This window comes from Lemur catta, chromosome 20 (genome assembly GCF_020740605.2).
Source record: "Lemur catta isolate mLemCat1 chromosome 20, mLemCat1.pri, whole genome shotgun sequence".
NCBI classification, from domain to species: domain Eukaryota; kingdom Metazoa; phylum Chordata; class Mammalia; order Primates; family Lemuridae; genus Lemur; species Lemur catta.
The window spans coordinates 18,899,040-18,913,429 of record NC_059147.1 but is presented as its reverse complement, the minus strand read 5'-3'; the positions used below and the strand labels follow the sequence as shown (position 1 = coordinate 18,913,429).

At 51.7% G+C, this 14,390-nt stretch overlaps 1 protein-coding gene across 6 annotated transcripts in view; it reads right to left on the bottom strand.

Annotated features, from left to right (window-relative positions):
• The window catches only part of IL34 (interleukin 34), a 51,114-nt gene that overhangs the window by 3,886 nt on the left and 32,838 nt on the right, over nt 1-14,390 (bottom strand). For 4 of the 6 annotated variants that reach the window (XM_045533989.1, XM_045533993.1, XM_045533994.1 and 1 more), the window contains exon 2: nt 5,185-5,594. In XM_045533989.1, the coding sequence (XP_045389945.1) occupies nt 5,185-5,212 (28 nt within the window). In that variant the 5' untranslated portion in view covers nt 5,213-5,594. Of the gene's footprint in view, nt 1-5,184; nt 5,595-5,685; nt 5,800-14,390 lie in introns of those variants that run through there. The other 2 variants (XM_045533991.1, XM_045533990.1) reach the window with 2 other exon arrangements.

Here is a 14,390-nt window from a genome sequence, read left to right as displayed (position 1 = left end):
ATCCCTGTGCCCAGGTTACAGGGACATACGGGAGAGGCAAAGCCAGGCGCAGAACGGCAGGGACAGGCAGTCCACATGGACCGTGTTCCCCCCACCCCTAACCAGCAGCGTCACTGGGGGAACACCCTAGGGTCTCCCTGTTCTCGCCCCACAGGGCAGGGGCCACCTCCCATCCAGGACAATCTCAGCTCCTCATCCAAGGGTGACACATTTTCAAAGCCTTTTGCTAGATTTTCCATCCAGCGATTTAGGAGATGTGGATTCTGGTTTGAACTCTACAAATGACTCTTTGGTCACCTAAGCCACTTCCTTCCCTGCTCTGTGTGACCTTCACATCCCTCTCTGTTAAACACGCCAGCAGGCCTGCAGCGCTTTCCCGGATGGTCATTCTGGGACACCAAGCAGACCTCACTCTGGTGGTTTCTCCTGCGACAAACCAGCCGCTGCCTTCCGAAACATTCCCCGCTGTCACCACTGGGGGTCACTGTGATTTCAAAAACAGCGTTGGTGACTTCTGCAAGGCTGAACAGACTTTTAACAAATCTGAGAATTTGCAACAAATCTTAAGAGTTAAGTCCGTCAGAGCAGAAAGAACAGAACATAATGGACCAGGGACGTATCCAAAAAATCAACCTCACTAATAAGATTAAGACATTCACATCACAACAGATGCCATTTTTCATCTATCCAAAAGGAAAGGGTGTGTGTGTGTGTGTGTGTGTGTGTGTGTGTGTGTGTGTGTGTGTGTGTGTGTGTGTGTGTGTGTGTGTGTGTGTGTGTGTGTGTGAGCATGCATGTGTTTTACAGAGATGAGGTCCTGCTATGTTGCCCAACTCCTGAGCTCAAGCGGTCCCCACTCTTTGGCCTCCCCGGGCGTGTGCCACTACACCCAGCTAATTCTGTTTCAATGACACTGGCCAAGTGGTGAAGCAGAAGCTCTCGTCCTAGAAAGCAATTTGGCAATTTTTGTTATTAATGGACTTAGTGATGTCCACACCCTTCAAATCACTAAGCCTTAAAAATGCCCACACACTTTGACCCACTAAACTCACTTCTAGGAATAAATGAGAAGGAAAAAAAGAGAGAGAGAGACAGAGATAACCAACAGGATGTGTAGGCAAAGGTTGACTCTGCAGGCCAGGCGCGGTGGCTCACGCCTGTAATCCTAGCACTCTGTGAGGCCAGGGCGGGCGGATCGTTTGAACTCCGGAGTTCGAGACCAGCCTGAGCAAGAGAGAGACCCCGTCTCTACTAAAAACACAAAAAAATTAGCTGGACAACTAAAAATATATAGAAAAAATTAACTGGGCATGGTGGCGCATGCCTGTAGTCCCAGCTACTTGGGAGACTGAGACAGAAGGATTGCTTGAGCCCATGAGTTTGAGGTTGCTGTGAGCTAGGCTGATGCCACGGCACTCTAGCCCAGGTGACCAGGGTGACAGAGCAGGACTCTGCCTCAAGAAAAAAAAAAAGATTAACTCTGCAGTATTATTTTGTAATAGTGAAAATCTGTAAATGGCCTAGACAGTCCATAATAATAAATGTAGCCAATAAAAATCACTTGTCAAAGATGTGTTTATGTGATGAGAAAAATAGGATGTGCTTTAGCGAAGTTTAAAAGCATGATTCAGCACTATCTGAACATAGCATGATTTTAGTTTTGATTATACACGTGTGCTTGGAAAACATGGTGGAAAGATGTACTAAATCCCTATGGGAGAGTTTTAAAACTGTTTTTCTTTACATTTCTAGGACATTTTTTATGTTCTATAATCCATATTTATTGCTATAGTCAAAAGCAGTAATTATCCATTTATTTGGTTTTTTTTATTTGGGTTTTTGTTTTTTTTTTTTTTTTTGCAAAATAGCCAAGCAGGCTGAGTCACCTCCCGGATCCACCCTGGTTGGCAGGAATTACGGATCGGACTTCCCCCACTCACTTCTTGGCACCTAGAAGACTTCTGTACTTACAGCCCCACTGGCCAGGGCCACACCACCTGTTCCCCACCTCCTTCTCCAGCCCTGCCCTGCCCTGTCCCGTCCTGGGGCTCAGCCCTGCTCCGCGGGACCCCTCTCTCGACTCAGACCCTCGGGTCTAATCGGGTCCTCAGTCCTGTGTGGGCAGCAGCCCTTCTGCCCCGTAGAACTCTGACAACCACATTTTTCGCAAAGTTGTAAGTTTTTGATCATCTTGTACTTCCTCCCCCCGCTGTCTTCCCACTTGCCTGACATGGTATTGGGCCAAACGAAGAGATAAACACAAACTGAACTGGTGTTTGCTTCCCTCCTTCAAGATCGGCTCACTTTCTGCCTGGTGTCTGAGTCGTAAACCCTCCCAGCTTGGCCCCCGCCCTGCAGGTCAGGATCATTCCTGCCTCCAGGGTCCCGATTCTTACCCTGCCCCCACCCGGTGCCCTCTCCCAGGGCAGACCTCTTTCAAAGTCCCACCAGGACTCTGCACCCCTTGCCCCAGGGTCTCCCCCGCCTATGCCCCCACCGATCTGTCTCCAGCACCACCTGCCTCGTTCACTACCTTGACCTTGGCGTGTGACTCCACAACACGGTTACCCCACATCATGGTCCGGCTCCCCCGACACTTCACTTGTGCGTTTGGGGATTTGCCTCAAGCAGCACAAGTGGGACCAGACATCAGAATCCCCAGGGCGGGTAAGCACAGGTCATCTGGGGCGTGGCCAGAGAACCTGCCTTTCTAGCAAGTTCCCAGGTGAGAAGCTCTTGCTGCTGGCCAGGAACCACACTTGGAGAACCATGGATTCTAGAGCAACAGTTGTGAGCTGATGTCCCAAGCAAGGGCCACCTCTAGGGCACAAGGATTTCACATCAAAATCCAATTTCATATTTTCTTTAAACATCAGCATCTCTGTCCACGCCGGGTCTTCTGTCTCATGTGGCCGTTGCCACCGGCTGCCCACTCCTCACCCCAGTCCTACACCAGCCGCCCTTCTGTGTCCTCTTCTGGGGCCCTCAGGGCAGGGATTATGTCCTGCAGTGACACCGAGCCTCTCAGCCTGACACGGGGGGACACACGGCTGCCTCCCAAACCCTGCCATAGACATCTGCCTTTCTCCAAACCGGGCAGCCCTCCTCTAAGTCTGCAGCCGACCACTGTCTCCAATTTTAAGTCCTTCTCTGCTGCCTCTACCCAGAGAAACAGGGGACCGGGCAGGGACAGCAGAGCCTTGAGCTAATCTCAAGGCCACTCTCCCTGGCAGTCTCTGCATCCCAGGAGCCCCACAGCCAATGCAACCCCTGACCCTGGTCAGGAGGCCGCCCTGTCCCCTCCCCTCCAGGGGTAAGGACCCGGAAGCCGGAAGAGGAAGCTGAAGAGAGGTCAGTGTGAGCCCCCTGTGTGGCTCCCTGGCCTGGAGCCGGCGGCGGGGGGATCAGCCGCCTCCCTGAGACGACCCTTTGTACGGTGAGCAACGAGGCTGGACACCCCCACCCCTAGGGACCAACTGTGAGCCTGTGTGCTGGGTGGAATAGCATTCCCTGCCCCCAAATCCACATTCGCCCGGAACCTGGGAACATGACCTTGTTTGGAAACACGGTCCTTGCATACAAAATTAAGCCATCTCCAGGTCATCCCGGATTTAGGGCAGGCCCCCGGTCCAGTGACTTGTGTCCTTGTAAGAAGAGGAGACGGCACAGAGACAGAGTGAAAGGCATGTGAAGGCAGAGGCAGGTCCGAGCGATGCTGCCACAAGCCAAGGAATGCCCGCAGCCCCCAAGGGCCGGGAGAGACCAGGAAGGCTCCTCCTCTAGAGCCTTTCGGAGGGAGCCTGGCCCTGCCAACGCTCAGGGTTCAAACTTGGTCTCCAGAACCGTGGGAGACGTTCCCCAGGTGCCTCCTCCACCCCAGCCCGGACACCCCGCCAGTCCCGCCGGGTCCTCAGTTCTGCCTCCTGGAGTTTCCTGTCCCCACCTCCCCCTTTCGCTCTCCCGCCACCTCCGGAACTGCCCAGACAGTGGCAACAGCAAGTCCTACAGGCACCGCCAGATTGATCTTCAAACGCAGAGCAACCCCAAGCACCAGGCCCACCCCGCTCTGCAATCCTCCAGGGCGCCCTGTTGCGAGGAGGCCACACTCCCTGCCTGGCTTCCAGGGCCTCAGCCACCTGGGCCCCAAACCAGCTCCCCAGCCCCCCCGCTCACGGTCCCAGGCTGAGCCTTTGCCCACCACACTCCCTCTACCTGGATCGCCGTCCACACCACTCCAGTGTCCCTGTGTGGTGGACACTGCCCTGCCAGCGAGGCCATTTCCAGCAGCACCCCACCCACGTGCCGCCCCTGCTCATGACCTGGATGCTTCTGGAACTCTGGGTCCGGCTGGGCCTCCCGCCCGTCCCGAATGTCCTGACGCTGTGCCACGAGGGCCAGGGTAGACCCCACTCTTCTCTGAGTCCCTTGTAGGCTCAAAGCCCGACCTCCAGCAGCCCCGGAGTGCTCAGCTCCGTGCCAGGCAGTGGAGACAGAGGCACGAGACAGACAAGGTCCCTGTTGTCATGGCAGTGACTCTCCAGCAGGCACGTGGGCGGCAGCAGAAAAATGTGCTGAATTGGAGTCAATTAAATCGAATCTTGGCGACTAGAGAGATCGTGGTCTGGCCTCCCACCCAGCCGCCACCAGAGGCTTCCTGATCCCTTTTTTTTCTGTCCTCAGTTCAACTTATTTTTCTTTTTACTGACAACATTGTTATCTTTCTGTTTTTAAATTTTGTTCTGTTATGTATGGAGGGGCAGAGGGGAGCAGCCTGCCTCTTCCCCAGGCACCCGGCACACTTCTCCCGCGGGTCTTCGGTCCCTGGCACCCTCACGTGTCCCTGGCCCCACCCCCACTGGCCACACCCAGGGAGGCTGGAAATGCTCTCGGCCACCGCTGCCTCCACCCAAGAAAGGTGACGATGCCACCTGCCCCGTGCCTGCCCCATCCTACAGCCACCCCACAGACTGTGCCCACCAGCCCAAGCCTCACACCCTGCCTGCCTGGGGTCCGCTGCAAACAGGGCAGAGGGCGGCTGTGGGGGTCCCCAGGGACACCCGCTGTCAAGCTGGGAAGCATCTCAACTTCTCACCAGCAAGATGCCCTGGTTGCTATGGTTACGGCAGAGCCCAGCTCTGGGCCAAGGACTCCAGGGCAGGTCCCCAGGGACCCCCTGGTACTCACAGCGTAGCCAGGCGAAGCCCCGGGGCATGGTGGTGCGCTGAGGTCCCCCGAGAGCAGAGGCGCTGTCCCCGGTGGTGCGTCCACAGAGGCCCGAGCGGGACCTACATGGCCTCAGGTCGGCAAAGGTGGCCACCAAGTCGGGGAAGAGCTGGCCCTGGAGGATCAGCCAGGCAGTGGAGAGGGCAGGTGTTCCCGGGGCAGTGGCCGCCCTTATCTGCCTGGCAGCACGGAGGACAGCCGGGCGGCGGCGGCCAAGAGCCCCATGGCAGCCCAGGAGCAGGTCTGAGACGCAGCCTCGGGGTCTCCCTTCCCAAGGAGGAGACGGTCCCCGGCAGGCCCCTTGGAATCTGGGGCCGGGTGGCGCTTTCTCTGATTTCTCCGACTGCAGCTGCTCAGTGTGAAATCTGGCTCTGGAAAGAGAAAGGAGGAGAGAGCGATTATGTAAGAGCAGCGCTGCCACTCAGCCACCAGCCTCGGGCACGGAGGCTCCACCGCACTCACCGCACCCACGGCCTGGGGACCACCCTGCCCCGGTGGCTGCCCCTCAGGGACACGCTCACACGCAAGTAATGACTCCAGAACAGCCAGCAGCTGCCCCAGCCCAGGAGTGAGTTACGGTGACACCAGCTGGCAGCCCTGGGCCTGAACAAAAGCAGGACCGGGGACTGCACAGGCGGGTGGTGGGGGCTCCCACGTCACCGGGCTTCCTCCAGGAGGCGAGATTCCAGGTCAAGTCCATGAATGACTCTGGCCGCAGGGGAGGTTAAAAAAGCAGATCATTCACCCTCCGCTCACCTGCACACTTAGTCCTGTCCTCCCATTATCCCCAATCCACTTCCCCTGGTAGCAGGGTTGCCAGGTAAGATACTGAGCATTTGGGTAAATCTGAATTTCAGATCAACAACCAATATTCCTTTTAGTGTAATACTGTCATGATTTTTAGTATAAGTATATCCCAAATACTGCATGGGACATACTTATGGCAAAAAAGCATTACTTATTCATCTGCAATTCCAAACTAATGGGGAATCCAATTTTCTTTTTCTAGATTTGGCAACCCTATGATAATGGGGTACCTCCTTCCTGAGAGCTCACTATGTGCTATGCCCAGGGCTCATTGAATCCTCACAACATAAAACCTCAGCTTATCAATGAGGGACCATAAAATCTCAGCTTATCAATGAGGAAATTGAGGCCCAGAAAGGTTAAGACAGTTGTCCAAGGTCACACAGCCTTCTAAGAAGTGGGTGAGGAATTCAAACCCTGCCTGCTGGCAGCCACCCCTGCAAGTCGACACCCACATGAGGCTCGGCGCTCTCACAAGGTCATCTCATCTATCCCTCACTGAACTCTGCGAGGCGAGGACTATTGTCCCCATTGTCAGATGAGGCTGAGTTAGAGAGCAACAGAGCCAGCTCTGAAATTCAGTCTCCGACCGGATTCTATTCCATCCCTGCCTCCCCTCTGATCAGGGGAAATGGCCGCAGGCCGGTGGCATAAGAGGACGGCAGGTATGAGTTCAGGGGCTTCTCCTCTGCAGCATCCCTGGTGTCCCCATAGAATGTACCAGAAGTACTGGCCCTTACCCTCCGAGGTTCCCAGCAGACAGAGAGGGCCTCATACGGAGAATGTAAGTTGTTCAAACTCGCCCCGTGTGTGGGGTCACCCTGAATCTCAGCCCCAGCCTGCTTCCTCCCCCTCCTCCTCTTCCTCCTCCTCATCTTCCTCCTCCTCCCTGACCCCCATCTCACCCTAGCATCACTACAAACACTAACCTAACTGTAACTGTGTTATTTGTCATTAGTTTGGAAGGCTTTTTTCAGGGATGGAGGGATAATTTACATGCAGTAAAATTCACCTTTTGCAGTGTACGATTCTAAGAGTTTTGGCAAATTCACTGAGTTGTGTAACCACTACAGTAATCAAGACACTAAACACTTCCACCCGCCCAAACAATTCCCTCCCTGCAGCTTTGCCATCTCCTCCTCCCACCTCCGGCCCCAGGCAGCAACTCATTTGTTTTCTGTCTGGCACTTTCGCCTTTTCCAGAACGTCGGACAAACCGATCATGGTGTGTAGCCGCGTGTCTGGCTCCTCCGCTTCGCACGCTGCGTCTGGGACTCAGCCATGCCGTGCACGTGTTAGTACAGACTCTCCTCGGCTCAGGATAAACCCACCGTAAGTCGGAAATGCCTTTTTAGCTTAAAGTTGAAAGGGCATCACTACTACGTACCCATAATCATTATTAAAAAAAGAAAGAAAATGCACCGAATACATCTAACCCGCCAAATGTCGCGGCTTGGCCGACCCTACAGTTGGGCAAAATTACCTAACAGAAAGCCTATTTTATAATAGCGTGTTGAGTATTTCTGTCATTTATTGAATATGTAAATTGCATTGACATTCACACCATCATAAAGTCAAAAATCATACTCGGAATCACTGTAAGTTGGGGACTGTAGTTGGTTCCTCGTCCTTGCCGAGCAGTGTTCCGTCACACAGACTGGTCACTGTTTGTGCCAGGTGAAGGACATCGGGGTTGTTTCTGGGTTTTTTTTTTTTTTTTTTTTTTTTTTGAGACAGAGTCTCACTCTGTTGCCAGGCTAGAGTGCCGTGGCATCAGCCTAGCTCACAGCAACCTCAAACTCCTGGGCTCAAGCCATCCAACTGCCTCAGCCTCCCTGGTAGCTGGGACTACAGGCACACACCACTGTGCCTGGCTAATTTTTTCTATTTTTAGTTGTTTGGCTAATTTCTTTCTATTTCTTTTTTTTAATAGAGACGAGGTCTCGCTCTTGCTCAGGCTGGTCTCCAACTCCTGAGCTAAACGATCCACCCGCCTCGGCCTCCCAGAGTGCTGGGATTACAGGCGTGAGCCACCGCACCCAGCCCGTTTCCGGGCTTTGATGATTATGAATGAAGCCACCACAAGCCTCCGCACACGGGGTTTGGTGCAGATGGAGGTTCGTGTCTCGCAGGGGCCTCTCTGCAACTCGCTCGTGCCCTGCGGCCCTTCTGACCCTCAGGGCTCTGTGTGCCGGGCACCGGGGCCTAGCTAGGAGGTCCTCATCGTCACACGTCCCTCGGCTCTCTGCCACGCACGGGGCTGTGGCTCCCGTGGCACGGACCTCCCCGCAGGGACCCGCCAGCTCCGGCTCTCCCGGCAGCCTCCTCACTCAGAAAGCCCCAAGGAAGGCGCCGGCACTGAACTCACCGCACATCCGGGACCTCCAGAGCCTGCCGGAGAAGCCAAGGAACGAAAACAGGGTCACAGTCACCTTCACGCCACCCTGTACCATCCTCAACCCGGGCACCATCTGTGGTCCCACCCCTGGGCCCCTCTTTAACGGGCAACGTCAGACAGCCCGAGAAGGACACAAAGTGACTGTCACCTGGTGATGGAGGAGCCAGAGCTCACAGAGGTCCCTGACACAGATGCGGCCCCAAAGCCACAGGAGCCCTTACCCCCACCCTCCGGCACGTCAGGCCTAACCAGTGGGCTGTGAGCCATCTGTCCCCAGTCGAGTGGCCTTCCCCAATCCTGGGAGGGCCTGGGCCTGCCTCTGTCTCTTTACCTTTATCTCTGTCTCTGTCTCTCTATCTCCACCTATCTCTGTCTCTCTGCTTATCTCTCTGTCTCTATATCTCTGTTTCTGTCTCTCCATCTCTGTCTCTCTCAGGGGTGGGTGAAGAGTTGAGAACATGCCTCTCCCACCCCACCCCACCCCACGCTCCCCCTGGGGCTCACAGCAGTCACGGAGAAGCTCATTGCAGGGGAAAGTTGTGCAAGAAAGTCGAAGTTGGCGTCGTTTTTGACACAGTTCAGCGGTGAACAGCATTTTCCAAGTCATAACGGCACGTAAAAAGTGAATGTTAGTTTCACCAAATCATGACTTAAGGACACTGGGATACAGGGTCCGGGAGAAGGCAGGGGCGTGGGGAGGGGAGGAGGAGGAGGAGCTAAGCCCGCCAGGGCGGGAAGTCAGCAGCAAGGTGCACATGCTATTCGGAGGGATTACTATGTGTATATACTGTTTTGTTTTTTTTTAAGGTGAAAGTCCTGTGTCTGGGAAGCAGGAACTGCGGAGAAGGGAACAGGCAGAGGCCTACCAGTGTTTATAACATCACGTCAAACTATTTAACTCTTCAGTTCAGGTACAGATATAACCTTGCCTCAAAAAAATAAAAACTGAATTAAAAAAGGAATTTCTGTGCTAGCCCTGTGTTGTGATATTCACCCAGCTCATGTGCAGGGACCGGCTCACACTGGGCACTTCACTGTCCCCTCCTTTCCAAAGCCACCTCCTTTGCTTCCTCTGTCCCCTGAGAACCAAGACCACCTCCCCAGGGACAGAGCAATGGATCCGAACTGGATCCCGGCAGTTCACTCTAGAGCCTGTGCCCAGCCCTGGGGTGGTGACGCAGTTTCACGTTCAGGACACACACAAGAGAGACCCCAAGCACCTACTGTATCAGCAGTGTAAGAAATCACCCCAAAATACAGTGGCTGAAAACAACACTCATTTATTATTTTTCACGAACTATAGGATGGCTGGGGCTTGGCTGATCCGGGCTGGGCTCTGTGACCGATGCTGGGCTGGGCTGACCGGGCTGGCCTCGCTCATGCTGGGGGGCTGGCAGGGTGTGGCTGCTCTAGGTCGGCCACACCTGGGATGACTCACGCTCCAGCAGGCTAGCCTGGCCTTGCCCTCACAGCAGAAGCAGGTTCCAAGAAATGAAGCAACTGAGTCAAGGCCTCTTAAGGCCTAGGCTCAGAATCATCACACCATCACTTCCATCACATTCTGTTGGCCAGAGCAGATTCAAGCGGGGTGGAGGGAAGACAGATGCCACTTCTTGATGGAAAGAGTTGCAAAATATCACTGCACAGGGCATGGATGGATGTGTGTGTGGGTGTGCAGAATTGGCACCACTTTTGCAACCAATCTATTACACCCACCCAGAACATTCTCCCCCCCAAAGAGGCCAGGCATGACCTAAGCATCCCAGGAGACAGACTCTCAGGGGACACCTGCCCAGGCTGACCACTTTCCTGTAAGCAGGACAGGGCCAAAAGGGCCTCAGAGCCATCCCTCACAAACTTATATCCCAGAGACCAGGGGGCAAAGGGAGCTTGCCCAAGGCCACACCGTCACCAGGCCATCCAACCTATCATCCTCCGCCTGTGAGGCCGGCCACTCTGCCCCTGGAGAACATTGTTGAGGGGTGGGGCACAACAAGCAGCAGTTACAAGAATGATTCACAGACATTCTGTACGAGAAGGAGGTGGAAGAAAAACAGGGCTGAGTTTAGGCCACAGAAAAAGGGAGACAGACAAAAGCAGAAACAAGAACTTTCTATTCTGGTTAATGCCAATAGCCCAGGATCTACACTTCTGAGTAATCTCACACCCACTACCCCTGCTCTACCAGTGGAAATAGGATTCCAGACCTGGGGCACATGCATTACACAAGACCACGCCTGCCCACACCTAAGGTGTCAGTCTCATTTAGAGGGGTGGCCTGGGCCAGACCGGCTGCACCCCTGGCTCCCATTCAGAACAAGTCCAGTCTGCAAAGGCGTCTCTGTCCCTCCACCCCTGACTGTGTGGGCCTGGCCACGCGACTTGCTCTGACCCATCGGTCACACTTGTGCATCAGGATTTTTCCTCTCTTGCTGCAGGGAGGCTTCAGATCAGGTAAATAGTCCAGGTAGCCTCCCAGGGGAGGTGATGCGGAGGCCACAGACATTTGAGAGGCCATCCAAGACCCGCTGGCCCCAGCCAAGGCAGCCCAGAGTCCCCATCCATCTACAGAATGAGAAATAATAAATACTTATTTTAAGCCACAAAGTTTTGGAGTGGTTTGTTCGGCAGCAAAATCTAATTGATGCAGCATGAAGGTGCCTCATCTCTGCAAAATGCTCTGTAAAAAGCTGGATCAAACCCAACCCAAAGCATCTTCTGGGAGTGGTTCAGATGGCTCCTCTCCTCGGACTGCTGCTCAGTCCCAGGTCAGAAAGCCTTTGGGGACAAAGGTGTGCTGTCATCGCTCTAGGGCTCAGCTCAGGATGTTCAGTAGGAAAATAAACTTTCTAGAATTCAGGACTTTTGTTCCCCCTCTGCCATATGTGATTTATTTTTTTGCAACTTTTTATTACAGAAATTGTTAAACCCAAACAAGATAGAATAGTATAATGGACCTCCATGTAGCCATTACTCAGTTTCAAAAAATCATGAATATTATACTAGGCACAGTGGCTCGTGCCTGTAATCCCAACACTATGGGAGGCTGAGGTGGGAAGATCACTGGACGCCAGAATTTTAAGACCAGCCAGGACAACATAGCAAGATCCCATCTCTACAAAAATAAGGAAAATGAGCCAGCATGGTGGCGCTCGCCTAAAGTCCTAGCTACCCAGGAGGCTGAGCCAGGAGGATCCCCTGAGCCCAGGAATTCGAGGCCACAGTGAGCTGTGATGGCACCAGCCCAGACAACAGAACAAGACCCTGTCTCAAAAAAAAAAAAAAAAACATTATCACTATTGTGTCATTCCAGTTTCACCCATCTCCCAATTTTCTTCCTGGAGTATTTTAAAGCAAATCCTGGACAGGCCACTTTGACACATCCCCTAAATTAATAACTCTTCAATATAATCCAATATGGAATCCATGTTTGACTTTCCCTGGTTATTTTTAAAATGTCTTTAAGTTGCTGTGTTTGAATAAAGAGCCAACAATGTGACCCATTTGGTGCACTTGACTGATGTGTCTCTTAAGCCTTTTTTCTTTTTTTTTAATTAAGATATAATTCATATGCCATAAAATATACCATTTTTAAGTGTACAATTCAGTGGGGTTTTTAGTACACACATAAAGTTGTGCAACGATCACCACTATCCAATTCCAGCACATTTTCATCATCCCAACAATAAACCCTGTATCCATCAGCAGTCACTCCCATTTCCTCTCCCCACCACGCCTGGCAACCAGTAATATTCTCCCCATCTGTATGGATTTGCTATTCTGGTCACTTCAGATAAATGGAATCACGGAATATGTGATCCCTTATGACTGGCTTCTTTTACTTAGCATGTCTCCAAGGGCTCATTCATCTTGTAACACGTTAAGTGAATGTTTATATCCCTCTAAAATTCATATGTTGAAGCTCTAACCCCCAATGTGGTGGTATTTGCAACAGAGACCTCTGGGAGGTAATTAGGGTTAGATGAGGTCACAAGGGTAGGGTCCTCATAGTGGGATTAGTGCACTTATGAGACCTCATTCTCAAAGGCTTAAATAAGTACAAAAAGAATTAAAAAATTAGAAAACTAAAGAGCAATCATATAAATAAAATAAAAAAAGAAGGCCGGGCACAGTGGCTCACGCCTGTAATCCTAACACTCTGGGAGGCCAAGGCGGGAGGATTGCTTGAGGTCAGGAGTTCAAGACCAGCCTGAGCAAGAGTGAGACCCCGTTTCTACTAAAAATAGAAAGAAATTATATGGACAATTTAAAATATACATAGAAAAAATTAACTGGGCATGGTGGTGCATGCCTGTAGTCCCAGCTACCTGGGAGGCTGAGGCAGGAGGATCACTTGAGCCCAGGAGTCTGAGGTCGCTGTGAGCTAGGCTGACACCACAGCATTCTAGCCTGGACAACGGAGTGAGACTCTGTTTCAAAAAAAAAAAAAATGAAGAGACATCAGAAAGTTCCCCCTGTCTCCTGTGCTCACACAAAGAAGAGGCCACGTGAGCACACAGTGAGAAGGTGGCCATCTGCAACCCATGGGGACAGCCCTCACCAGAAACCAATGATACTGGCACCCTGATCTCCTACTTCCAGAACTGTGAGAAAACAAATTTCTGTTGTTTAAGCCACCCAATCTGTGGTGTTTTATCATGGCAACCCAAGCAAACAAAAACATTGCATGCATCACACAGTACGTATCCATACTTCTTGTTATTGTCAAATAATACTCCATATTGCATGAATGTACCACGTTTTCTTAGCATTTTATCAGTTCATGAACATTTCAGTGGTTTTCACTTTTTGGCTATTATGAGTAATACTGTTATGAACATTCGTGCATAAGTTTTTGTGTGCATATACATTTTATTGTATGTATTTATTTTTGAGACAGGGTCTGGCATAATCATAGCTCTCTGTAAACTTGAACTCCTGGGCTCAAGCAATCTTCCTGCCTCAGCCTCTCAAAGCGCTAGGATTACAGGTGTGAGCCACTGTGCTCAGCCTGGACATATGTTTTCAACTCTCTTGGGCACATATAGGACTGGAATTGCTGAGTCTTATGATAATTGTATGTTTAACTTTTTGAGGAACCGCTGTCCAAAGCAGCTGTGCCATTTTGCATTCTCACCAGCAGAGCACGAGAGTTCCAATTTCTCCACTTCCTCCTCAACACTTGCTATTATCTGTCTTTTTGATTATGGCCATCCTAGTTGGTATGGAGTGCTATCCCACTGTGGTTTTGATTTGCATTTCCATGACAACTAATGGTGGTTGACCATCATGTGCTTATTGGCCATTTGTATTTTTTTTTTTCTTTTTTGAGCCAGGGTCTTGCTCTGTCACCTGGGCTAGAGTGCAGTGGCATCATCCTAGCTCACTGCAACCTCCAATCCCTGGGCTCAAGCGATCTTCCCACCTCAGCCTCCTAAATGCTAGGATTACAGGCATGAGCCACCACACCAGCCATCAAGTTATTTTTAAAATCAGGCTTATTGAAGTATAATTGATGTAAATATCACTCTTTAACTGTACAGGCAGAAGGATCACTTGAGGCTAGGAGTTCAAGACCAGACTGGGCAACATAGCAAGACCCCGTCTCTATAAAACATTAAAAAATAAATTTTTTAAAAATTGGGATGCCATTAGGCTGCTGTGGCTCTAGTGCTTCGAGTTCCTACAGAAGCAAACTGAAGCCCACTGTAAACAGTATAATGAAACTAGAGACTTTACCAATCAAAACCACCAACTAATCTCTAACTAGAGACTCTACCAATCAGAAATCGCCCACTAACCTCTAACTAGGGTCTTTTGACTCTAACCAATCAAACATACTTCCTCTGTCTTCCTTCCCCTTCAGCCTGTGCAAGTTTGCGGTCCACACAGCTGCACAGAAGTTCTGTTACCTCTTCTGGTACCGAGTGCTGCCCGATTCAATCACTCCTTGTTCAAGAAC